Raw genomic sequence first — 27,767 nt, forward strand, 5'->3', positions numbered from 1 at the left:
GAGTTCAAAGATGGCTAATGTCTGCGAAGATGATGAGAGATTTTAGGCAATTTTGGCCCAATCCTCTTTCTGGCAGCAGAGAGGAGGAGGGGCTGATGATGTTAGGATGAAGGGATGTTGGTTCTTTCTTCTTTGACCCCTCTCATAAAGCCCTATTGTACAGATATGAAGGGAGAGGAGGCCTCTCTCATCACTGTGTGTGTGTGTGTGTGTGTGTGTGTGTGTGTGTGTGTGTGTGTGTGTGTGTGTGTGTGTGTGTGTGTGTGTGTGTGTGCGTGTGTCAGAACAGCATGGAGGCCACACATGTGATTGAGACTCTGGCAACAGCTCCACCTACTGTTCAAGAAGAACTACTAACTTGTTATAGTCCCATAAACTGAGCTGCACACACAGACTGTCCACTGTCCTGCACCTTTAAGACAGTCATTCAGTACTGTACTTTTACAAATATAATCAACAAATACATTATTTTGCTTAATTACAGATTTAACTATGCTGTTTATAACGTAGTTCAAATTAGACTCACCTTTACATGCTGCAAAAAATACAATGATGTTGTGCATTAACACATAAATAACATCAATACAATGAAGTTTAATATTTCTCTTGAATGGAGCCAATCTGCCTGAATGCTATTACTTTGTAATTTAATTTTAGAAAATATTGACTCCTGCGCTTTCTCTTAAGTATAAGACATGAGTACGTTTTCACCACTGACAAATATTTATAATATTTTAGTACACTTTCCTCACTTCCAAAAATGTGCACTACATGCTGTCCTCACTCCCATCTTCTGCACCGAGCTGTGCATTCCTTCACTGGGGCACCACGGATTGAATGTGTGTGTGTGTGTGTGTGTGTGTGTGTGTGTGTGTGTGTGTGTGTGTGTGTGTGTGTGTGTGTGTGTGTGTGTGTGTGTGTGTGTGTGTGTGTGACAGAGAGAGAGAGAGAGAGAGAGTGGGAGGCTATGAGCATCAGCCAAAACTGGGACAATGATACCCCTGTTGGATTCCTCCCTACCTGCCCCCCGTGGTTTGTCCCAACGTGATCTGTTGTAACCAAAAGGGTAGAACAACAAACGAGCAAGGGATGGAGAAGCTAAAGAAAACAGTCTCATGCTTTTAAGATTTCAGATGCTTGTTTTAATGAGTTTTGAAACCCCCCTACTAAACAAGGAAACTGAACATTAAGCACAGACAAATAGAGGGGACAGTGTTTATGCTCAAGCTTCATCATTTAGAACCACATAGCCTCTAAATACATTGATTTGCAATAATAATTAAATGTTCTCTTGGATATTTGGCAGTTAGTTCGGTATATATATAGTTCGGCATAGTTCGGTTAAAACTGAAAAATGCTATTAAAAATGAAGAACATTATTACAGAAATAGTGAAACACAACCCATCCGTATTTAAATTCAATTATTACATGAATACATATACATATATACACATATATATATATATATATACATATATATATATATATACATATATATACATATATATATATACATATATATACATATACATACATGACTGTTTTCATTATCATTCAGTTGTTGTGTCGGTAAGATGAGATGAATATTCTATTGATAATAAATTAGGATTTACCTCAAGTAGCATTCACAGTGTAACAGAAAAACAAAAGGCACATGAGTGATACATAAAAATGAACCCTGAATGAAATACTGAATCAGAACACCAATGGTAATCTTAATATAAATATATTACATTTAAATATTAAATATATTATTTTGTATGTGTTTAGCAGAACAATATGTCTCTTTTTTCATTTTCAATAATTATTGTGTGACCCGCTGCCAGGGTCCACATATCTGGGAATCATTTATTTAGGGAAAATATGAAACCAGTTTCTAACATAAGCAGAAAACAATCAAGCATCAAGTTACCTGATGAACAGTAGTGCTTTCATTAAAGAAAACAGGTCAGAGGTTATTGTCATTGGGTCATTTAGACTCACAGTGAAATACAGCAATATCATATTTTCCTAACATCTTAAAAAACCTTCACACCGAGACCTGATCACAGAAACAACAAGTGGCCCACGATAACAGCAAGTCATTTCTCACCCATAAAGATATTGAACATTCAATTAATACATTTACAAAGAAGGTCACAATATAAGTCATAATACTCTTCTCTATTTAAGCACGTTATGCTACATTAGCATGTTCTTATTCTGAACATATTTTCCTAGTATAACAGGTTTGGCCTTTGGCACAAGAACAATATATATCATACTTTGCAACAAAACTATAATGCTGGTTATAAACTAAATAAGAATCTATAATTTATAAAAATAATTGGCATATTATAATTGTAAAATCATTCTATTAAAGGGTTAGTTATGGAAGTAACTGCCGTATATGTGACTGTAAACTGCAGCCAGCTGGAGTCTGGCTCCTCTGAACTAAAAACAGGCACAAGTAGAGGCAGAGAGCACATCTGACTTAAGAGAACTAAGTATGACACATGCATTACTCACAGTAATGAGTAAATCAGCTATGAATGACGAGAAATAAAGTTCTCCACTGAAGGAGGGTATTTTAAAAGCAGGATTCAAATAAATGTAACCAGATAACTTGGAAAAAAGCTTACATTCATTCAGGAAATGTCTAAGCTAATCATGATGTGGACCCTCATATTGACATTTTGTTTAACTTGGAGAAATCATGACTTTCTAGGATATGCTTTTCCACATTATTTGGATCATTTTATGATCCCACTTTTGATATAAGATGTCTTGTTTTAATGCAAAGCTCTGCATACACACAGCTGTCCAGATGTGGACGGCACTATTTTCAGGCTTTGCCCCTTATCTAAATGAGCTCTTTAACTTCCTGTTAGCATTTGACACTCATCTAAGTTCAGCTCTCTGTCTCACCCCCTCTGGTTTTGTGATGCGGAGGAGGTCGGCCAAATGTCTGATGCCTGGAGAGTAGGGAGCTCCAGAGGCTCAGTCCGTCTTCCAGACAACATTCAGGACCTTCACCACCTCCTCATAGATGATGAAGACTATGGCCACGTCCAGACACACACGGCCCAGCCGAGGAACCGTCCCCTTGTAGAAACTGCAGGTGGACATAGAGAGGCAGAGAGAGGTCATTATAAAACATCTTTTTTTTAGGTAGACACATTTATTGATGACTTATCCATGTGTGAATGAAATACAAATCAAAAATGGTATTTGATGCTGGTTTATAAGATTTAATTGTTTAATTTAATGTTAAATGTGTTATTACTGTCTTTACCGTATTAAAAATGTTTTGTGACTTAAACAAATGTTTTAGACAAATATTTCTTATTTAAAAATCCTCCCTCAATACGTTTCTGGGCTGAGTACTTGCTGATTTAATTATTTTTGACTCAATGTCCTACATATTTTATATGATATTGTGTCATATAAACTGTATATAAATAATTGGGTTGAACTAGAGTCAATAATTTGTGTTTCCATTTACAACAGCAAGCTTTAAAAGCAGCAGAGCAGCAGGGATAAGCCTGCTGTGCACCTAACTCTATAAACCAAAGCAAAAACAAAACAAAGTGAAGGCGTACTCACGCTGCCAAGCCCTCGTGTCTCATGATCTTTAATGCACAGTCCAATGTGCTTTTATATTTGTGTGCTTCCAGACCCTTTGGAAAGAAAAGAAAGGTATTGTTATTTCTAATCAATGACCACAGGTGGTAACAACTCAAAAAAAATTCAACCAAAATGCCAGCAAAGAACACAAAAACCTGTGTTTAATCTCAGCCATCGAGTAATGTACCTGCATCCTTGTCTTGATGACATCTAGTGGTGTGTTTCCAAAGACACTGGCGGCTCCAGCTACAGCGCCAAACGTTCCCGTCACCAAGGGGTTCATGGCTTTATCGGGGTTGTCACCTGGTGAAAGGACATAACAGAAGGAGTCAGTAACAGTGAATGCTTTGATGCAATTTCAGTCCTGGTACATCTCGGCTGAGTGTGTACTGTAGTTACTATTAGCAGCTCAGACAGCTGTGTCCCAATTCCATACACTATGCAGAATTAGAGTAACATTCATAGCATACTATTGCTGGGTCAGAACATTTTGAATTAAGTCCATTTTTTAAATCAAATTACATGGCAGTTACATAATCGATTGGAAAACATAGAAATGTAATCTAACATGAATATATTTGAAATGATTTGTTTTATTTTTTATAAATTGTAAAAAAAGTATTTGTTATATTAACTTCAAAATCAATTATTAAAAATATTGCACATTTATACTTATATAAATCAAATAATCAAATAATCCTTATCCTAACAGTACTGGCAAAACATGCTGCAACAAACTTTTATTGAAAGTAATAGCATCGGTTTTCATGAAACAACATTTTATAAAGTTGTAATCAAAAATGTTATTAAGTAATCCTTGTCAATATAACTTCAATACAGTTTTACGTGCTTACTTTTAGAAATCAGATTTCAAAATAAATGGTGATCATTTATAATCCATTATGACCAAACCCCAACTGTTCCCAGTCTGTATGCTTGCATTCTTTTGCAGGTAGACTTCTGCTTCTCAAAGGATCATGAAGCGTTTAGGCTAAACCATTACAGAGGAAATACTTTAACAAATACTTCAACTCATTTACCAACCCATCAGCAGTATTGGTCTTTTTAAATATTTCTCACACTTATAAACATACAAACACATACAGTAAATATTGATGCACACTGACCTTTGTACCAGTTCTTGAGAGAGGTCATCACATAGAACCGAATGGCTTGGTTGGAGCCTTGCTTAAGGACTGTGGCAGTGAGACCCTGGTATGTCCCTCTTATTCCTGTAAGGCATGATAAGTAGGTACATTTATTATGCTCTTATATTTAATACAAATCATCTGGGTGCAACATGTTTTAATAACATTATGTTTGCAGCTGCATTCCCCAGTCTGACCACTAGATGTCAGGTGAGCTACATGCATTGAAGCTGGTGTTTACCTTGGGCATTGATGATCTCCCTGACTCCGTGGTAGAAGCCCTTGTATTTTGGGTTGGCTGATGTCTGGTCGTGAATGAATTTAACCTTCGGAGATTCAAAAAAACAAAAAACAAGGTCAACCAAAACACGAAATATTGCTTTGCTTTTTTTCACACACACAAGGTGATAAAAACGGCACAAATGTTTAGTCTGGTTTTAAATGATACTGTCAATGTGCACGGACAGACACAATGCTTAGCAAACAATTCTACTGAGATTATAATAAACTGAGAAGAGTGTTATCACATGAGATGTGTTATAGTAATGTAGCAGATGTTATATTTAAGTCTAATTTATTCTGCGGATCATAAATATCTCCTAGATGCTAAATGAGAGTGATCATCCCCTATCAAAACAATACATTACTTCCATCTGGTCAGAGATACAGAACAATTAAATGGAGAAAAGCTTGCAGCCGGAGTTTTGTTCCTTCTGAAATAGCAGATTAGCCTTGCTAACACTGTTGTCAACAGGAAAATTGAATTAATGTACACAATAAGATAATGCATACTGTCTTTATCTGCATGATGCCACGTGTATATCCATCTGCTGCTATCTGTCTGTTGTTAAACATACTGTATATCTGTGTGTTTCTGTGTAGTGGCTGTGGAATCAAGTATCCCTCTGGGACAATAAATCAGGTGGTAACATACCTTAACAGTTTCCATGGGACACACCACAAAAACAGCCTCCAATATGCCGGCTCCGAGCCCACACAGCAGGCCCTTGGTGCTGTCCAGGCGACCGTTCTCATCCCTCGCACGGTTGCTGAGGAACTCAAACACCCCGAACCTGAAGGGACAGAACAGAGACAGCAGGGAATTATGGGACACGTTAACACAGGATTGATGTAAGGCAAGAAACATAGTTATATTTAGGATTATTGCAGCTTTAAAAAAAACAAGATCACAGTGTATGTAAAGATGATCAAGCAAAAGGCTTGAGTACATTTGTAAAAGAAAACATACAGATGAGAGTATTGCAAAATAGCAGAATTTACTGAAAAAGGACACAGTAGATAATTATCCTGCACAACGTCAGCAGGATAATTATCTTTTTTTTGGAAGTACATGAGGATGTTTCCACTCATACATTTATTAATAAATTATAACCACGGGGCAAGAAACTTCCTAACACCTCAGATTTTAAGTAAAATCAATCAAAAAAACTGCTCTCATTTCAGAATATGATGTCAGCTTTTAGTTTATTGTCCTTAGTTTACTGGGCACTAATTAATGATGCACCAATAAAATGGTGTCTCAGTAACCGGAGAGTGACCAGCAACAGCTGCCATGGAGTCCAGCCCTGAGAGAGCGACAGAGACACAGGTGTGTTTTATGTATCTCTGCAATCAGAAAATGTTGTGCCAGTAAGTCCTGTGCAAGAAATGCTATTTATAGAAGGAATTCAATTGTAGAGAAAGATGGATGCTGCCCGGTACATTTAGCAAAAGGGCGGGGGAGGACACACACTTGGCCTTGATGAATGCTTTGTTTTCCCCTCTGACGTTTCTTAGTCTGCTTTAACCATACCTGCCGCCATCACAGGACTCATCTCCTCTACCCGTCTCAGTGCCTTTCTTCCCATCTGCTTTTTTAGTTGAACATTTTCCTCTGCTCATTAACTTTCCACATCTGTTCCTCTGTCTCACTCCTTGCACACATTCAGTCCTGAAAGACTACACAATTAACTGACTCCTACTGTTGAACCGAAACAAACAACACATGAAAATAAATCCATCCTTTCGCTCTCTTATGCACACCGCTTGCTCATTACAAATAGTGTTTTGGCTTTGGAGAGAATACAAAATGAAAGATTGTACTTAGGCTGCACCGAAATGGCGGTGCACTTAATGCCTAACCTTGTGAAACAAAGGCTATTGGTTAAAACTGCTGGAGAGAAATATGCCACTGCCAGGCCTGGTCCTGTGCCAATTTACTCCCTGAATACTCCTCTCCCCATTTAACAAGTGGACTAAACTTCAGCGTTCAAATGTGACACATTGCATTTTGGCCGACATTCACAGTCGGAGATGAGTCATTCTGGACAGTGCTGCCAAATCTTCATTAGTGGGTCTTTCTACAAGGTCAGTTGTGCTGATTACAAGAGGAGGTGAATAAGAGAGAAAAGGGCCATCTGGAGACTGAAAAGGAAAGAAAGAAAGGAAGCTGGGCAGACAAGGGCGAGATGTAAATATGGATGAAGGGTTAAGGAGAGGAAAAGGTCAAAGGCTCTCTTGTCTGTCCCTCTGATAGCTCAAGCAGGCGGTGTGACGCATGGTGGTGCACAGGCAATCAGTTAATGGGATGGGGGAGAAAGAGGGTTGAGGAGGAAAGGAGCGATATACAGGGGGAGGGGAAGGATGCTAGAGGAAGTAAGAAGAGAACAGATCGACCAAGCGACTCAGGAAAAGTGATGTTCAATGAAAGTGCCACGGTATTCTCAATAAATCTAAATCTAACTGCTTCCAACGGCTTTAAATCTCCCCGTCATGTTCCATGTTTGTAATCAGTTTTTCATGTTTTGCTGTAAATAAACTAAAGGGAAGGCAAATGTAAATATAGAAGTATAAAATATTGTAAACCATTCAAAAGGAAGCTGATGCCAGCAGTAGGCAGATAATGGAGATCGGTACACTCAAAAAAACTGCAGGACAAAGTCATAAGATAATTAACACAATAGTAAAACTGAAAAAGAACTTGCAAACAACAGGTTATATATTTATATATCTCATATGCAGAACCAGGAAATATTCTAAATCTCTCTACTACTCCATGCCCCACACACACACACAAACACACACACACACACACACACACACACACACACACACACACACACACACACACACACACACACACACACACACACACACACACACACACACACACACACACACACACACACACACACACACACACACACACACACACACACACACACACACACACACACAACACACACACACACACACACACACACACACACACACACACACACACAAGTCTCTATCTCAGTTCCCCTATTGAGACCCAGCCTGTTTTTGAGTGGCATCATCGCTCCGCCTGGCTGGACCTGTCTGCTTGATGGACAGGCAGGTCCAGCAGGGCTACTCCCATGATAACACCCCCCCCCCCCCCCCATGCACACACACAAACAATCACAAGAAAGAAAGAAAGAAAGAAAGAAAGAGAAGGAGCGAAATAATGAAACGGGGAAAAAAGACTCGTGGCAATAAAAGCGTCTGACTTATTTCTGTGCAACATGTGTGTGAGCACACATGCACAGCGTAGTGCACCTTTGTCTGGAGATAAATGTCATTGCTGTAAAAGAATAATGCAATTATACTGAAGGCTAGTGTGGCATTTATGCCTTGCATTGTGGGTAATGGAGCAGAATAATTGGAACGTGTGAGTACTGTAAGTGTTACCAGGTAAAAGATCACAACAGCTCAGCTAAACGTGCTCATTTTATTCCAGCCTTTACTGCACACATTTATTAGAACATATATATTGTATATATGATATTTAAAAAATGTAAAGTGCTGAAATATCACATGTAACAGGGCATGTTCAATTATTATTTGTATATGGGTTTTACATTTTGAGCTACTTTACATTGGTAGAAATGTATGTTGCAAATTTAATTTAGCGAATATATATTTCTTCTGAATGTTCTTTCAGTAAACATTTCAGTTATTTGACTCACCTGACAGCAGATTTGGGTATGGATCCATACACCAGTGAGCTGAGTCCTCTGTACAGCCCTTTAACTCCGTGACCCTGTACCGTCTGTTTCACACAGTCCCCTGCAGGAAGAAAATGTTTTTTTTAATGTTTTTAATTCACGTTTTTTTTATTTCCCAGTTACCTTACCTTTCATTGTAGTGAAATGGTTTATTATTTAGTTTTTTATTGATTGTGCCTTCGGTATGGAACAAGCCTTACACCAAAAGAGGAACATCTGTCCTAGCTAATCAAGAGGCTGTTTTCCCCAAATCTTTTTTTTTTTTAATCTATGGCTTACTCTTGGAGATGTCTCCAAGTCCAGTTATCAAAGTTCTGCTAATTAGCAAAGTGCACGACTGAGCAGAGAAGCAACAGCTGTCTCGAGCACTCATTAGCATGGTCTCCTATCCTCAGCGTGTCAGCCAATATAACACTTCCTGTGTGTGTGTGTGTGTGTGTGTGTGTGTGTGTGTGTGTGTGTGTGTGTGTGTGTGTGTGTGTGTGTGTGTGTGTGTGTGTGTGTGTGTGTGTGTGTGTGTGTGTGTATTGATGGTGGGTGTGCAGCGGTCTGTTCTAAGTCATATAAACAAGCGACAGCCTGCCAGAATCACTAATGTACCTGGGGATGAAGGGTAATTAGATAATGAGCTCCTGAGAGAAGCACAGAGACACGATGAAGTACAGAATCAGTGCTTCTCAAAGTGTGGTCCGCGGACCACTGGTGGTCCGTGAGCGCCCCCTAGTGGTCCGTGAGTATATTGGTAACATTTCACATTTTAAATAAATAAATTCATTTCAGTTTTCCGCACTCTCGCGGGAATATCTCCGCAATGGAGCGAGGTTAAGTTTCAATTTCAATTGCATGATATAGCCCAGCGCAACACCTTCATCACACATGTTGCCACTTGTTTGTACCATTTTCAGGTGATTTGTAATCTGTTCTAGAAAAACTATGTGTTTTTTTATATTTGTGGAGTTAAGTGGTCCTTGGTATGAAAAAGTTTGAGAAACACTGCTGTAGATAGATAGATAGATAGATAGATAGATAGATAGATAGATAGATAGATAGATAGATAGATAGATAGATAGATAGATAGATAGATAGATAGATAGATAGATAGATAGATAGATAGATAGATGGATGGTTTCTCTTAAAATTCATGTAAAATGTCAGAACTGAAACTGGAGAAACATTGTCATTAACACACAAAAAGCTCACCGATTCCTCTGTATTTGGGTGGATTGGCCCTCTCATCCAGCTGTAACTGGGTCTTGACATACTCTGTTGGGAAGGTGATGCAGATCTCTATTCCACCTGCAAGGCCCCCTAAAAAACACAAAGAATCATTGTTTGTTAATATATGGAACACAAAGAATTGGTATAAATTAACTTTAATGTGAACAAAAAACGAATGCCCAAGCAGGAAAAGGAAGCTTTGTTGACATATTGCCTAAACCTATCATACCATGCCTGCCTGATTGCAGCCTAAGAAAGCTGATTTGGATGTGCCATTACGTTATGGATCATTACAGAGACTCCACAAATGGCTTTCCCTCCATAAACATTAAAAGCACCTCAGCCTTCATGGAGGAAGAGTAACGAGTAGAGCAAAGATAAATCAACTGTTCCTACCACGGCTAAACTACACAGCCTGTGCTGTTTGAGAGGAGAGGAAAGGGTTGTGTGAGACAATGTATCTGCATCTCAAATTATCGTATGTCTAGATTGAAAATACACTAAAAGAAAGAAATCAGAAGTGAATGAATAAGCGTGTGTAAGAGTTCAGCCTGAAACCCGCACAGTGGATGAGTTGAGTGGATGAGGACAAGTGTCCAAACGCGAGGCCGAATCACAACACGATGAGTCACGAGGCCGGGAGGGAGGATGGAAAGAGGGCTGACATTCATTGAATTATCTGCTCAGGCTGCAGGGAGGGGCTCCATTACCCAGGCCAAGACCCTCCTTTAACTCAATGACAAATGCACCCAAGCACTGGGCAAGGAATGCACAGACGTTGGGTGGTTACACACAGACATAAGGACAGGCCCCCCCAAAACAAAACAAACATTATGAGGAAAATGTTACTGTACTTATTTTGTGTATTTGTGTTAGTCAGAACACGAGACATTCAAAAACCCATGAATGGTCACAAACTGAAAAGCCTTTTCTGTCTCATGAACAGTCTAAATTTGGCACAAAGAGAAGTGGTTTCAACAGGAAGTGGTTGTCTATCTGTTTTTGGGAAATACCAGTTGAGATAGTAGCTCAGATGCTTTTAAAAGACTTCCCAGTCAAGAGTTCCCATTCGATTACAAACAATACCCTAAAAAAAGCCTCTTCGTGAAGAATATTAAAGTGATTATAGTATCCTTCCAACTATTTTCATGGCATATGTTTTTGTTTGTAGAGAATCCAGATACACTGGTGCATTCATGTGCTGCTTTCCTCCAACTCTCTGTGGGGAATTTAATGTCTCTTGTGTTACTATGACTCAGAGCTTGAACCAGTCGTCTTGTCGATAATTGAGTCCTAAAATCCTATTTCTTTAAACAGGAGAATAACATAAATTCACGTAAAATCAACAAGTTTCAAAACATTTTTTAAATGTAATCATCCATCTTATCTTGTTTCTTGTTTGGAGTTATGAGATCACTCAAGACGTTTTGATTGATTGATTGAAAAGTTTATTAACAGCTTGTATATTGGGTACAATACAGTACAGCTCAAAACATACAATTGTTAAGGGGATGCAGACCAGAGAAAGACTTTCGTCTTGTTTACATCAGGGTCCCCCATTTCCAATTCATCATATCATTTAAGACATATAAGACATATTTGACATACAGATGGCTTATTTACAATTTACATACAGGTGGTTTTTTACATACAGATTGCTTATTTACAATTTTCATTTTAGATTTCGTTCTAATACATCCTAACCGGACATTTAAGACATACCAAGTCTACAGATATACAGTTAGTAACAGAGTCTAAAATGCGAGTATATACTAGTGATGGGAATTCCGGCTCTTCTTGGTGAGCCGGATCATTTGGCTCGGCTCACCAAGAAGAGCCGGCTCTTTCGGCTCCCAAACGGCTCTTCAGTTTACCACTTATTATACCTTTTAATTCAATCAAATGTAGCCCTATTTTGACTAATGATTTATATGTGTACACATATATCACTTAAATTATTCAATACATCCTTTGTACTGAAGTATTCTAAAGTAAAAATTACATGTTTAATATAAATGATTTGCTGTGGCCAATTGTTTTCATTGCATTTACAGACCCGTGTAACTCTCTGATACCACCCAATGAATGCATTGACTTGCTTGTAGAACCACGCTACACAAAACAGATAGCAATACCCAGGGGCGTCGCCTGGACCTGGAAACATTCGGGGCTTAGCCCACAGTGGCGGCGCTACAGTCAAATTTTCTACTGCAAGACTCCCCACACGCACATACACAATTGCGCCATCTGGTGTCACAAACGTGTGCCTGCATTAGCTTTGTTACGGCAATGGATTGTGGGAGATTCTCATAACACGTTAGGATCTCTTGAGGGTAAGTTGCCTGTATTATCTCGGTGGACAAAATGTATGTTTTTATTTTATAAGGACAATAACGTACTGTTGTGTTTGTTTAGTTTAATGTTAATTGTTTAATGCTCACAGTCACAGCAACATGTTTTGAGTGTGATTGGCTATTTGTTTTATATGATTTATCAACGTGCTCTTCAATAGCTAATCTGAACACCAGAACCCAGCTCACGAGTCCTTTTATGCTGTCCATTTAAATGCAGGTATGCAAGGTATGCTTCTTCCTCTGTGTCACAGTTTCAGGAATATCAAGATCATTGCACAGGGCCTTGGTCTTGTCATAGACCTCATGTGCTTTCTCATTACTTCGGTAACTTTTCAGTGTGTTCTCAACTGCTGTTTTGTAATCTACTGCCTGCACCAAGTCAATTGTTTCTTTCTGCAGGTATTTGTGCAGGCCCTGAGTGGTTGAGAGCAGTGTCTGGAACATGACAGCATGTAGATGGTACTGCATGTTCAAAGCTTGCTTTCCAGTCCCTTTGCTAGAGGGGCTGAAAGGCTCCCTAAAGTCTTGATCAAAGCAGGGAGGCTGTTGACATGCCCAGCGAACAAGTTGTTTGTCCCCTACCTCTAGCTGTTTCTGAAATGTTTGCAATCTCTGATGGTGGACAAGAGATGTGGAGAAGAAAGAGTAGAGACACTCCAGGAGACCAACGCAGGTATGTGAGTTTTGTACACCAGTTTGTATAAGTTTAATGTTTCACATTGCTTGTGAATATACTACCACTATACGATCACTGATGTTTTGTTGTTGACTGGACACTTATTTTGTAAAAGAGATAGCATGAGAGGATCTCTAAAGCAATGCAGCTTATGTGTCCTTTTTATATGCTGTTCATTGAAATGCAGGAAAGTAATCAGCTCTGAGTGATCTGTTGACGAGGGGACACTACACCGGAGTTACATAAGCAGAGATAAAGTGCTATTTTGGGGGGAACTCACCTCCTCTGGGGTCCCCCAGGAAGACTTTTTTTAAATATTGAAGTTAAAAGCATCAATCTTGTGCACTTTGAGAGCAACATTAAGAGATATGGATACATCTCTCAACACCCATATGTCAAAAGAAATCAAAGAATCAGAATCAGAAACGGGTTTATTATTTAAAAACACTTCATTTTCCAATTAAATCATAAACTATGTCAAATTATTAGAAGTTGTTAGTAATCAGATTAAACAGAAAAAAGGGATGGAAGGAGGAAATAATAATCCCTCATCTCTTGCTGTTTGCGGTTGAAATGATCTCTTCTGCTGGCCAAACATGCTGGATGGAAAGCAGTGATGTCTCACTTGCCTTGGCCCTGTATCTGCAGTCCCTAAATCAGTCATGTTACCCATTGACTCTTGTCTGTTCTGGTGTTCCTGTTCATTGTTGTCTCCATTGTCGTTCTTGTCTGTTGTAACAAGTATGTATCAGTTTCCAGCTCTGTCAAATAAATGAATTTCAAGATACACACTTCATTAAAATGAGTGTCAGCACACTGTCACAAAATGTAATACTAACCAATTAAAAATAGTTAAATTTACATCTCTTGTAGATATCACTGTTAGAGTAGTTATCTGCCAATAGGACAGAATCATTCCTATACAAATGCAGTTTGAGTAATTCACTTAATATATTTACTTAAAACTTTAATATAGTCATTTTCACTTAATACTCTAATATAGTCATCTTTCTGCATTCAACACTAAGGAAAGCTGTACAATTTGACATGATAATGAGGAAAAAAGGCCTCCGACAATGCAGATCATTTTTTGATCATATACATTTTAAGATGCGGGTCAAGGCTTAATATTTGGGAGCATAGTGTCCCTTGCTCCCTTTCAGGAGCCCCACTGGATTGGCTTTGATCTGAAATATTTGTATATAAAGCTTGTTAGCTGGCTGTCCATCTCATAATGTTCACATAGAAACTAGCTGTCAATAGGAAATATAAATCAGAAGAATTATATTTTCATGCAAAATCTGTCACAAAAAGAGGTTGCACATTTAAATGTGTTGTTAGCCACATTTATTGCTGCAAATACGTTCAAACATGCTGTCGACACGTAAAGCAGTGGCAACTATGCCACCATTTCAGCTGACTTTTTCTCAGAAATACTGTCACATAACATATACTGTATATTTCAGTGCTAGGTTGATGCTTAGCTAAGCTAACTATGAAACACTTTAACTGACAGGACTCAGGAATCAGGATCAACTGTGTACTACTGTAAGGTAGCTTCTAGCTTCATGTCGAACACAGACAGTAAGTCAACATTTCCCAGAGAGCTTTCTTTGAAATCACCAAGTAACGCTAAAAAACACAACATTTAGATTGTATGACAAAGTGTTTATTTAATATATCTGGCTAGCTATAGCTACTTGCTAACGGTTTAGCTTACAGGCGCGATTCAAAGTAACGTGAACGTAGCTATAATGTATGCTTTGCTTACATGTTCGCATAACTTGTAAGTTTACTGACAGGTACATACCTTGTTCATCTGGCTCAGGTGGTGGCTCTGGGGTTGTTGTGTGAGCCACCACTTGAGAATTGCCGTCTTTTTTATTAAAGAAATGTCTAATGTCCATCTTCAGAATCTCCGCGTCCGGGGCTGACAGTTTAAAGTTTAAACATTGTCACAGAGGAGAGTACGTACCTGTCAGCCAATAAAACACGTTTATTTCCATGCAACTCTCTGATTGGTCTGGTGGCGTCGTCTTGCCTCTGTGTTGCATTCATTGAACATGGGAAATTACACTCCTGCCGTCCGTCCTATAGGTAAAGTAGGTTCATGTATTATATTATTGAGGGAGAATTTGTCCGGGGCTAATGAAAAAACATCCGGGGCCCTGGCAATACCTATAAAAAACTATTTTAAAAAAGGGGCTACTGTATCAACCTTTATAAACTATATAAATATAGTTTTTTTTTCAAAATACCAAACAGATCCTGCATTTTAGCCATGCCTCATTTCGCTCTATTTCCTCTTTCCAGCGCTGTTTTTGCAGGAGGCTGATTCTGTGTTGCTGCAGCTGACCACGCCCCCTGCAGGAGAGGGGAGCGTGCTTTAGATCAGCTGCTGGGCTGTCAGAAGAGGGGGAGAAAAAGAGATCTCCGTCCTCCGTGTTTTATTCTTATAGAAGTAAGAAGAGAAGTAATGGGGCAGAAACCCTCCTTTTTACGCAGCGGTCCAGACTAGACATCAAACGGCGACACATATTCAGTGTGCAGTTACTTTGGCATTAGGGCAGGGATATCTAGATACTTTCCAAGGTTTGACATAATGAATTGTGCTACTTTTAAAGCAAGCAACGATGTTTTCAAATCTGTAATCAAAAAGCTCCTCAAAAACACTATCGAAGCAGTTCCTGCCGTTGCTACGTTAGTTCAAACAGTAACAACGGACTATTTTTCTTAGCGGATGCATGTCCATTTAAATCAATACATAAAACTATTTTTTAAATCAATAAAATCATTTTCTAAATCCATAAAAGCATTTCAATTAATATTGGGAGTCATGTCGTTACTTTGTTGAGAATGTGGCCATGTAATAAGCGGGATAATGTGCACATTGCACACTGTGCTTTCATGCCGATCTAGATCCCTCCGCAAAAAAAAAAAAAAAAAAACGGCTCGTTCGCGGGCGAGAGCCGGCTCCCGTCGTTCACTTAAAAGAGCCGGCTCTTTGAGCCGGCTCGTTCGCGACCGACACATCACTAGTATACATAGATGGGGGGGGGAGCTGTCCATTGTACGACAGGTTGAGATTTGTACCATTACCGGGGCCAGTTTTGCAATGCTCTCCCCCGAAGGTGCTCTTTAAGAGAGGTTTTGAAGGTAAGTATAGTTTTACTTTCCTTTACAGTTGTGGGAAGAGCGTTCCACCTTGATGTGGCATAATTGCGAAACGTGTATTCCCCCTTTTTTGTGCCAAATCTGGGTTTCACATGATTTGTGGAGCTCCCTCTGGTGTTATGATCATGGTATTCCTTGACCTTTGGGAAGAATTTTGAAATGTACATGGGTTTCTCATACTAAGACTACTGGCAGAAATGTTCTTTGTTTTAAGGAAAGGTGGGGTAGGTAATTTTGGAGAAACTAGCTCGAGTGCGCTAGAATTTGAAAATACACAGCCGGAAAAAATCTGCCACTTCCTTACAGAGCCCCTCCTCCAACAGAACACACACGAACGCGCACATGACCAATGAGAGCACGAGATAAGTTTGTGCACAGATGGAAGGCTGACAGGCAGGTAGGCCATCCAATCATTTTAGCAGGTCCGGCTAAAATGATTGGTCGTGCTTTTTACAGTACTACGGCTTCCACAGATGACATTTTTTTAATGGATTTTTTTGTCAAAGCACTTAAGATATTCATTGCTATCGGGATGTTAAGAGCATTCCATGGAATATAACAAAAAGTGTATCTCGAGCCGGTTTCTCAAACGTACCTACCCCACCTTTACGTCTTACAAATCTGTTAGTGAGGCAGTGTTCTTTCTTACAGTTTAAACATGCATGTGAGCGATTTAGCTCTGCAGTTTTGCACTCGTCACTGTTGTCAACACAACCTTTATCCCTGTGACACCTCAAAGCCAAGTCTCCACTTAAGATAAAAACATATATTTAACCCAGGACACACACTAAAGGACTATAAGTAGATGGCAGTGCAATTCAAATTAAATACCCAAAGTTTCTATGCACACTCAATGAACATAACAGTGTTCCTGATATTAGTCGTGGCCTTTTGCATAAGCGACGTCTCAGTTTGCTCAAGCCTTAAAATCAAATCAAGTTTTATTTATATAGCACATTTATAAACGATTTTTGGTCGAGCCAAAGTGCTGTAATAAAAATAGCCTACAGTAGAGACACTTTACAGCAAATACAACAGCACAGATTGTTCATAAGGATAGACACCCTCTATCCTTAGACCCTCACATCGTACAAGGAAAAACTTCCAGAGAAAACCCACAGTTTAAGGGGAAAACAAAATGGGAGAAACCTCAGGGAGAGCAACAGAGGAGGGATCCCTCTCCCAGGACGGACAGACGTGCAATAGATGCCGTGTGTAAATTGAAGAGATAATACATTTTACAGCATAGGCTATAGACCGAATGTTAGGAAATGCATGTGTCTGTAATAAGAAGATGAATCCACGAGGATGTCAGCTACAATCCTGTGGAAAAAGCATTTATTAAAAGCATCTGACTCACCGTGTTCTCTTTGTCTGCACCGCCCTTTTCTGTGAGAGCGACTGATTTAATAAAGGAAATCAATAAGGAAAATGGCTTTTACTTAAGGCTGCACACTTATCTAACATAATCATTAAGCGTCATTTATCTCAATGTGATCTTATTGCGGACAAATTCTAAAAGGGCCAAATTCTAATATTGAAATTGTGTGATTAAACTATTAGTTAAAATCCACACCAAAATGTTTTAAAGCATGACATCTGAAATAGGTTTGAATGTATGTTTCTATAAAATGTGGTTTACCTAAACTTAAAACAGCCTGAATCAATCTGAATCAATCTTAATCAATGTCATAAACATGGTCCTTTAACATGTGTATGTCAGCACAACATTTTAAATTGCTAATCATCCATCTTTGATTTTACCTTGATCAAACTAATGATCCCTAAATGATACAAAACTGCAGCACCACTAAGCTGAATCATGACACACACACACACACACACACACACACACATACCATGTATACTTCACTTCAGGGGACATTACATTGACTTACATGCATTTCCTGGAGACTTGTCCTAACCTTAACCATAACCAACACATGCCTAACCCTTACCCTTAACCTTACCCTTACCCTAACCCTAATCCTAACCAAGTCTTCACCCTAAAATTAATGATTCCCCTTATGGGGACCTCCAATTTGTCCCCATAAGGGAAGCCAGTCCCCACACGTGACTATGTAAACAGATGTAGGTCCCCACAAGTATGGTAATGCTAGACCACACACACACACACACACACACACACACACACACACACACACACACACACACACACACACACACACACACACACACACACACACACACACACACACACATACTTTAATCAACAGGCCAGTGAGCTGTAATTATTTTAATCCTAACAGAGTTGTAAGTATAAGTGTTAGGGGGCTAAGATGTAAAATAAATCCCACAAGCTTTGCAATGCTCCATTCCAGACCCGGATCCTGGATCAGTGGTTCAGTGTACCTTAGAGAAGAGGAAACAATAAACCTCATTCAACTGTGTTCAGCCAGACGCCACACGTGAAAACCAAGCAGCAATCACTCAGAGGCGGCGACTGTGCAACACACACACAATCAATCCTCATCAGAATCACAGCCCCTGTGGTGAAGGAGCAGTTTGTTTGTCTTCTAGTTCATTTTGCTACCTGCATCCATGTTGCTACAGACACCCACAATGACTCCTGTGCAGCCGCAAAACGTGGGTTACAGGAGAAAAATGCTCATTAATCCTCATCTTCACAAATAGACTCTCCTTCCCGTTCTATGAGCAGCACTTTCTTTCCTCTCTCCTTAATCTCACAGCAACACCTCTCCACGCTGTGTCATAAAATCAATACATCCACATAGATCCTTGACACTCACTATTACACGACAAGAAATTGAAAATGGCTTGAGTGATATTCAGAGCCCAGAGGAGGCGCAAACAGGTAGAGCCTGCGTCTACAGACTCTGAGGAGACTGGAAACTACCTCAAGCTAAGCAGCAGTTTGACAAATCGGAAACTATATGTTGATGTAAGGTAGAAGGTAACACTGTGCATGGACAAAGTGATTTTATAGTTCTACCAACACTACAGATGTGATAATTACGCCTGTATTTCAAAATTACGCATACTATTTACGTACACGATATTAAAAAGCTGCTATAAAAGCTTCTTTCTAATGGATGACAACATGAACGTAAGTGAGCTACTAATGTTGGGTGAGAAGGCGTTCACGTTTTACCCAAAGATGTGTGAAGGTGTTAAGGTTGGGGTTCTAATGACGTTCTTCCATACCAAATTTGAAAATCCATTGCATTATGGACCTGGCATTTTGCACTAGAGTCACGTTAAAAACAGGATGGACGAAAAGTCAGGGGATCGTCAAAGTCATTGAGGTTTATCCTCTGGTCACTATGGACATTTTTAGTTACTTTTAGAGCAATCCATCTAATGATTGTTGAGAAATGTCAATAAAGAAAATGTCCACCAGCTAGCAACACTTGAGGTTTACAAGACCATCCTCTGGGGACCACAAATCTCTATATCACTACAATCCATCCAACAGCTTATACTTCGTTATATATGTGTAAACACATTTCCACAAATCTACTGATGCATGCTGCACACACAGACACAACTTCAGAGCCACTTTTCTCACAGCAAAGAGAGACACAGAGGCCACCAGCTGACAGGGAGGAACTGTCTCTGAAATCTTGTCCTGCCTGCTGTGGTAACTCTAATGAGCATCCAACACATCTGGTCCACAAAAAAAACAACATTTATTTTTGGATCAGCTGACTATCTAGCATGGTGTCTGGATGTGGCAGGCTCGAAAATGTGTATTTTATTTTCCTTAAGATAAATATTTTTAAAGCAGTGTTGCAAAAAACTTAAATGAAAGATGTATTGGTACTACTTTACAATAAGACTACCCTTATAAAAGATTCATGAAGGGTTTATAATTAGGTTATGAATTAGGTTGTAAACACTTTATTAGATGCTTCAGTAATGAACAATTACAGGCCCATATCAAACCTCCCATTTATAGGTAAAATCATTGAAAAAGTTGTTTTTCAACAGTTGAGTAATTTCTTGCATTTAAATAACTGTTTCGATGTGTTCCAGTCAGGCTTTCGTCCAAACCACAGCACTGAGACTGCTCTTGTAAAGGTCTTTAATGACATCCACTTAAACACAGACAGTGGCAGAACTTCAGTGTTAGTATTATTAGATTAGAAGACGAAAGTCTTTCTCTGGTCTGCATCCCCTTAACAATTGTATGTTTTGAGCTGTACTGTACTGTACCCAATATACAAGCTGTTAATAAACTTTTCAATCAATCAATCAGATCTCAGTGCTGCGTTTGACACTGTTGACCACAGCATATTACTAGACCGACTGGAAAACTGGGTGGGACTTTCGGAAACAGTTCTAAATTGGTTTGAATCCTACTTAAAGGACAGAAACAACTTTGTTTCTATAGGTAAATACACATCTGAGTTGACAAATATGACATGTGGGGTTCCTCAAGGCTCCATCTTGGGGCCTCTTCTCTTTAACATCTACATGCTACCACTGGCTCAGATAATGAAAAACAACAAAATAAGTTACCATAGCTATGCAGATGACACACAAATTTTATGTAACAATTTCACCAGGAGACTATGCTCCAATTCAAACACTGAGTAAGTGCATTGAACAAATCAATGACTGGATGTGTCAGAACTTTCTCCAATTAAACAAAGATAAAACTGAGGTAATGGTTTTTGGAGCCAAGTCAGAACGTATAAAAGTTAGCACTGAGCTTCAGTCTGCAATGTTCAAAACAACAGATAAAGCCAGAAATCTAGGTGTAGTCATGGACTCTGACCTGAGTTTCAACAGTCACATTAAAACAGTTATTAAATCAGCCTACTATCACCTAAAGAATATATCTAGGATTAAAAGACTAATGTCACAGCAGGATTTGGAAAAACTTGTCCATGCTTTTATCTTCAGTAGACTGGACTACTGCAATGGTGTCTTCACAGGTCTCACTAAAAAATCTATTAGGAAGCTGCAGCTGATTCAGAACGCCGCTGCTCGAGTCCTCACTAACACTAAGAAAGTGGATCACATCACTCCTGTTCTGAAGTCTTTACACTGGCTTCCTGTGTGTCAAAGAATAGATTTCAAAATACTGCTGCTGGTTTATAAAGCACTGAATGGTTTAGGCCCAAAATACATTTCTGACCTCCTGCTAAATTATGAACCATCCAGATCTCTCAGGTCTTCAGGGACTGGTCAGCTCTCTGTCCCCAGAGTCAGAACTAAACATGGTAAAGCAGCGTTCAGTTATTATGCTCCAAATATCTGGAACAAACTCCCAGAAACCTGCAGGTCCGCTGCAACTCTGACTACTTTTAAATCCAGGCTGAAGACTTTTCTTTTTGTCGCTGCTTTTAATTGAACTATTCATATCTTAGACTGCACTGTAACTTTTATCCATGTACTTTTTATTTTAATGTTTAATTGAACTATTCATATCTTAGACTGCACTGAAACTTTTATCCATGTATTTTTTCTTTTAATGTTTATTTTATTAGCTTTTCTTTTTAATGACTGATTTTATATGCCTTTTTCTTAATGTCTTTCATTTTTTGTAAAGCACTTTGAATTGCCTTGTGTTGAAAAGTGCTATATAAATAAACTTGCCTTGCCTTGCCTTGCCTTGCCTTGCCTTGCCTTGCCTTGCCTTGCCTTGCCTTGCCTTTATTAATCATTAAGAACCATTTATAAACCAGTTCTAACATAGTTTTCATCAACACAGGCTCACTATTTGACAAGATGACTAAGCCTTATATTGGCTACCTAGCGAGAATCAACTCAGTGAGCAACAGATACCAAGGATGCTGGCTGATGAAGAAGACAAAGTAAGCTAAGTAGCCAATATAAGACTTAGCAGCACAGATAAATGTGGGCTCACTATTTGGCAAGTAACCGGTCACAGTTGCCCTGTTTATCTCATGTCTTATAAAAGCACATTACATGACACTTGTTAGACGCTTTTATCCAAAGCGACTTACATACATTCAGTACTGTGGGCAACCCCACAGGAGCAATTTGAGGTGAAGTGTCTTGCCCAGGGACACAACGACATGCTGACTGCAGTGGGACTCGAACTTGCTACCCCCTAATTCAAAGTCCATCACACTATCCACTGAGCCACAGCCTCCTTATCCTTATGAATGACTTATAAAGTGTTCATAACCTAATTAATAAATGAATTACAAACTATTCGTAAACCCTTTATAAGGATAGTCTTATTGTAAATTGGTACCGATTTATTTTTCAGTGACTCCATGTTCGGCTAAGACAAACTCATCCCAACAGTCAACAGTGTGTATCTACTGTACGTGTGTTTTTTGGTGTATGTACCAGCAGATTCATAAGCAGTTTTCCAGCATAATCAATGTATTATTCATCCAGATGTTCCTTATTTAGATTCCTTTAAATTCTCTGGAGTCAGGGGGAAGATGTTATTAAGTCTATATCTCCAGTCCAAACGGAGAACATATGTACTTCAAACATGAGGTGTCCTAATAAGAGAGCCGTCATATTCCTCTTTGCCCAGAGCAAAACATGAGAAGAATTATTCATCTGACGCCTGGCCTTTAAGCCTTCCTCTGTCCCGCTCAACACTCCCTAATGCTTCACTGATGTTTAATTACTGGGAGGATGCTGATTAATTTTACATAGGAACTGTTTTAACTGTAGCATGCAGATTGTTCACTGATTTACATGAACGGGACAACTGCCCACAGGTTGATTTGACACTGTGTACAGTAGTAGGCAAAGCTGCAAGGCTCTTACCAGATAAAGAATAAAACCGTTTGGCTTTCCATGTTTTACATCACTGATTCACAACTGTTTTTTTGTCAAAATTCTCTAAAAATCTTCTATATCACTCAGTAGGAAGCAGATAGAGAACAACACTTTGAGGCCTTTAAAAGATTGTTGTTGGGCGACCATCTTTCAACTCTACGACGTATTTCACTAAGGTAATTACTTTAAAATGAATGACCCTGCTGTGATTATATAACTTTGACAAATTATAGCAAATACCTGACAACCCTGATTAACTATATCAAACAAGCCCAGTTTCTCTACACAATAGTGACATCAATTAAAACCAGTGGCTAATGGAAAGAGAAAATATATATAGAAACTCTCAGTCTGTTGGTGAAAATGATGAGGCAAACATCTAAAAGCATCTGTGTAGTGCGGTAATGAAGCAAGCAATTAAGAAACTAATAATGTATTATTAAGTCGGCAGTCACATGGGTCTAATATATTTAAAATTACTGTGCTGATTTCTGCACAGCTATTTGTTTGTGTGGATGCATAACACCAATATGTAGCTGACAGGCGGGGGGAGGTGTTAAAGGGGTGCACTGTAATTTATCATCTAGCAGCTCCTGATACTCAGGGTGTGCAGGCATCAGCACAGGGGAGGGGAGGAGACTGTGTACGTCACCGAGGCAACATGGAGTAAGCGCACAGTTTGACAAGCCCTCTGAGCCTGAGAGGAGACAGCCACTCAGAGAATTTAACAGGCTGCCCTGAGGCCAGAGAGAGAGACGGAGGAGAGGAAAAGACGAAAAGAGAGCAGGAAAAGTGATGTAAAAACACACTTGTCTCAGTGGAGAATCAAATCTATCCTGTTATCAAGATAATAATGAAAATACTTTTCCTCTCTGTCCATCCCTCTGCTTTCTAGGCTCTTCTCAGAGGGGTAATAAATGAATGCCACAATAGAACAGGGTGCAGGGTATGAATGCACAGCAGACAGTGAATCAGGACCAGGGAGCCATTTAGAGCGCTCTCTCTCCCTAAGGCTTCACACAGATAAAGCTCTCACTACTTCCGTGTCTGAACTTCAGTCATCACCACTGACTGTTGAGGGAAGACTTTAACTAGCCGAGAGCTCACAGACCTCTAAAAGCTTTGGAAATGTGCACCCATCCTCCCCAACCACTGTCTATGTGGGATCTGTAATCCATTATGCTTTGACCTTCTACTTCTTGCTTTGTCTAAACAGAGCCTTTGGGCATGTGCGTAAGGCTGGCTATCTGCACACAGACATACTGCTAAACATGACAGATACATTTTAAGTAGCATTAGCATGTCACAACACTGTGAGACATGTCAATTGGATTTATGCACTGCTACAGATAGGTGAGGAGATTTGGTATCGAGACAATGTAAACAATTAGCTGAGCTTTTTGATAGACGACATCTCAGGGCAGATTCCAAAAGAGAGTTAATCTACTGCTGAGTCATGCCAATAATGTACTATCATTAAGCTACTCCTACTGACACACACTGTCATTTCCAAAATCTTTGGAAGACAGTGATAAATCAATGCTTTCTTGATCAGGAGGAGTTAGAGGGTGCACAGTGTTGAGACAGAGTGAATGAAGTCATGCTGCTGTTGCAAAACTGGACAGACAGGCTGAAGACGAGCTGAAAGACACCGGGAGCAACACTGGGCCATTTCCAGTCAATCAGGCTCCACAGGGCTGAGGGGGGAGGGGAAAGGACATTTCCATTCCTCGGTGTCTGACAGGACGAAACGAGTAGGGACTGTAGAGGGACTTTTTTCTCTTCGTCTCTACCATGTAACACATACATAATTTATGCAACAGTTGTTTTTATATGTTTTAATCCTCTTTGAATCTCTTTGGATACACCTTGTTGACAGGGCAGATTGGTGCGTATACAGTAACGAGTTCCAAAATACATTAGAGCATGATCTTTATTTTGAATTAGAGTACCATATCAATAGGAAGGTAAAAAGCATAAGTGGATAAAGGGTTTGATGGAAATTTAGACGGTCTGTAATGTCAAATGTATTTGTTATTCTTTATTTGTTGTCATTGTGTGATGCGGTATATGTTACTTGTGTGCCACATCATGTAAACATGAATCTAAATCTAAATTGAATCGGGCATTGCAAATGTTTCCCATTTACAGCAGCTGACAGAGCAGCGTGTATGTTACTGTTAACATATGACTACACTGAGCATGTATGCAAACTAGAGTTTAAAGGAATAATTGATGATTGATCAATCAATTATTAGTATTTTCAAGAAAATAATACTAAACATTGGCTGGTTTAGACTTCTCAATTATAAGATGTGATGCTTTTGTTTCTCATATATATTATGTTGAATTGTTTGTACACTTGGCCAGGTGAAAGTAATTTAAAGATGTCCCTTTCGGTTCAGAGGACTCATGCAGGCATTTTGACTTTTTTCTGACTTTTGGTTCCAACAATTCAATTGATGAAAAAACCAGTAACGGCAGAAAACTAAAATAACTGTAAGTTGCAGCTTTAAATAGTTTTTTTCAATCTTAGTAATTAATTCAAAACAATAAAATATTCAGGATGTATCTGGTGCCAGAAAACAAGACTGAAATCAACAGAGTGCAGCCAAATATCAGCATGTGGCCTTAATACAGCAGCATCTCTGTGAAGCGCTTCATCAACGGATCTGCTGCACCCGATCATCAACACAAGGGGGGGGGGGGGGGGGGGGAGAGCAGCAGGGGAGGAGAGTCTGAACCTCAGCGGGGATAAACTGATGAAGCAGGTATATTGGGCTATATAAATAAACATTGATTGATTGATTGATGTCTAAAACAAGCATCAGCTTGTGCTAAACCAAAAAGTCAATTCATAGATTTGTTAAAATGTTTTACTTAATATTAGTTGAATGTGCAGCTTCAGTTCATAGATTGTTTTAATATTCTGTTTCATATTATATACAATCATAAATTATGTGGGTTTTTTTTCAAGCTGTCAAACTAAGAAAGCCTGGTCACTCTCTGGGTACATCATATCAATATTTTTGGACATTTTATTGACTATAGAGTTAACCCATTATATTCTATTTAAATGATTGTTGTGAGGAACATTTTTGTTTTTCCAGTTGCAGAATTTTCTGGAGACTACAGCACATCATTTATATTTGAGAAAGTAATCCAACTACGTCTATTCATTAGCTGCTCAGGGACTTTTAGATCTTATATAACATTATGTACACCAGAAAAAAATGGATTGCGATCAGTTATGGTAGAGATTAATTTGGTTGAAGTCTCTAAAGAAATGTATATTTGAATGTACAATTCCAGGAAAATTCTGAAAATCATATCAAGAGAAATGCTTAACATTAAAGGTCTGTCCTCTCGCTCACCTTCATACATGAGACATTGTTTAAATGGCTCTAGTGCTTGTCTCAGGAGAAAGTGTCCCCTACACTGCTGCATGCATCAAACCACTCTAATACCATTACGTAAAGTGCATTGGAGGTGATCTAGATTAGATGGATACAATCACATCAGTGCTGCAGGTAAGATCTGCCTCTGGCACTGTCAGTAAGAAAACTCTTGTTTTTCTTGGGGCAATAAGCTCTTAAAAATATTTTTCTTTTACAACTGCTTCAAGGGTCAGAATCAGAAATTGGTGGAAGATCAAGTATTACTGTTAAAATACCTCGTTTTACAGCTCATCGTTTATCTTGAGAAACATGTTTTGCAGCTCTCACATACTTCCTCTGTGCAGCTCCACTAACTAAAGTGAAACGTGTCATTAAGGAAGAGAAACGCCTTGGATGTGATCCGTGCAGCCAAACAGACTCGAGATAAAAACGAAATGGGGAGAAAAAAAACGTCTGCACAGTCGTAATAAATAACTAACATCACGTTTATAATTTTACAAATGAAAACCTGTTTGTGCAAAATAACAAAAAAATGGCTGACCTTACATGACTTTCTTTAGGTGTGACTACATGAAGTTACCATTAAGTTAGTCCAGTTTGAATGGTTACCTGTTTTGCCTTCATAGATATTTTCAGTATGCATTATTGTTGCAACATAATTTCACAGATGACTATATTCAACAATAATTACAATAAAGTTATAATCACCCAGCATTCTAACCGGTGACATTTTGTCCAACTCGGACTTTTCCGCTTGACAATTAATTAACTTACCTGCCAGGATGGCTTTCCCCGGGTGGGTCAGTTTGGCTTTCCCCGCCGGAGCCGCGGCCGCCAGACACCGGGGTCTGGGGAAAGGGCTGATAAATGTGCCTCTACCCTGCATGATGACGGGAAAATGAACAGTAATATCTAGAAATCTAGTCTTGTGATGTTTTTCTTCTATTAGGTAGCTTGCAGTGTGTTTTTCCAAGTAGGCTGGAGCGCGCAACACATGGACGGATGCTGTCTGGTGCGCTTCTGATGCCGGTGATGAGCGGAGCTTCCAGCTGATCTGCTGACAGTGGGCGGAACCCGGGACTATCAAGGAAGTTGGGATCTTCTATAGCCAATATCTGCGATGTGTGGCCATGGTAACTAACGCTGTATCACGACTGAAGCGCGTAGGGGAGAGCAAAGCAACCCGGAAGCAAGAAGGCGCGGCCGGAGCAGTTTCTCCGTATCTGCCGCGTATACAAAAGTGAATTTCAACAAGCCTGTAGTGCGACTGACAGGGGTCAGGGGGTGAGAGGAGACGAGACTGGCCACCTTTATTCCACCACAGAAAAAGGGTGGCGCACAGCCTCTCAGGGTTTACATTACCATTTAAATGCAGCTCAGAGAGGGAGAATAAAATCGGTTTCCCCTG

General features: G+C 39.3%; 1 protein-coding gene across 1 annotated transcript; it reads right to left on the bottom strand.

Annotated features, from left to right (window-relative positions):
* Positions 1-1,119: 1,119 nt before the first annotated feature.
* Positions 1,120-27,728, bottom strand: si:dkey-178e17.1 (tricarboxylate transport protein B, mitochondrial). Its single transcript, XM_034237318.1, has 9 exons — positions 27,134-27,728; positions 9,984-10,091; positions 8,745-8,844; positions 5,690-5,828; positions 4,997-5,081; positions 4,735-4,839; positions 3,795-3,910; positions 3,587-3,660; positions 1,120-3,095 (listed from the first exon to the last, which is right to left on the bottom strand). The coding sequence occupies exons 1-9, from the start codon at positions 27,243-27,245 to the stop codon at positions 2,981-2,983; spliced, it is 954 nt and encodes a 317-aa protein (XP_034093209.1). The 5' UTR covers positions 27,246-27,728; the 3' UTR covers positions 1,120-2,980.
* Between the last annotated feature and the right edge of the window lie 39 nt (positions 27,729-27,767).

Source organism: Gymnodraco acuticeps, unplaced genomic scaffold (genome assembly GCF_902827175.1).
Source record: "Gymnodraco acuticeps unplaced genomic scaffold, fGymAcu1.1, whole genome shotgun sequence".
In the NCBI taxonomy this organism is placed as follows: domain Eukaryota; kingdom Metazoa; phylum Chordata; class Actinopteri; order Perciformes; family Bathydraconidae; genus Gymnodraco; species Gymnodraco acuticeps.

Excerpts from the sequence above, each read along its gene's own strand:
- si:dkey-178e17.1 (XM_034237318.1), bottom strand. The coding sequence starts at position 27,245 with ATGCAGGGTAGAGGCACATTTATCAGCCCTTTCCCCAGACCCCGGTGT. Across the intron at positions 5,829-8,744 it reads ATACCCAAATCTGCTGTCAG|GTTCGGGGTGTTTGAGTTCC; the intron begins GTGAGTCAAATA and ends CTGTCCCTTCAG. Across the intron at positions 4,840-4,996 it reads GGAGATCATCAATGCCCAAG|GAATAAGAGGGACATACCAG; the intron begins GTAAACACCAGC and ends CATGCCTTACAG.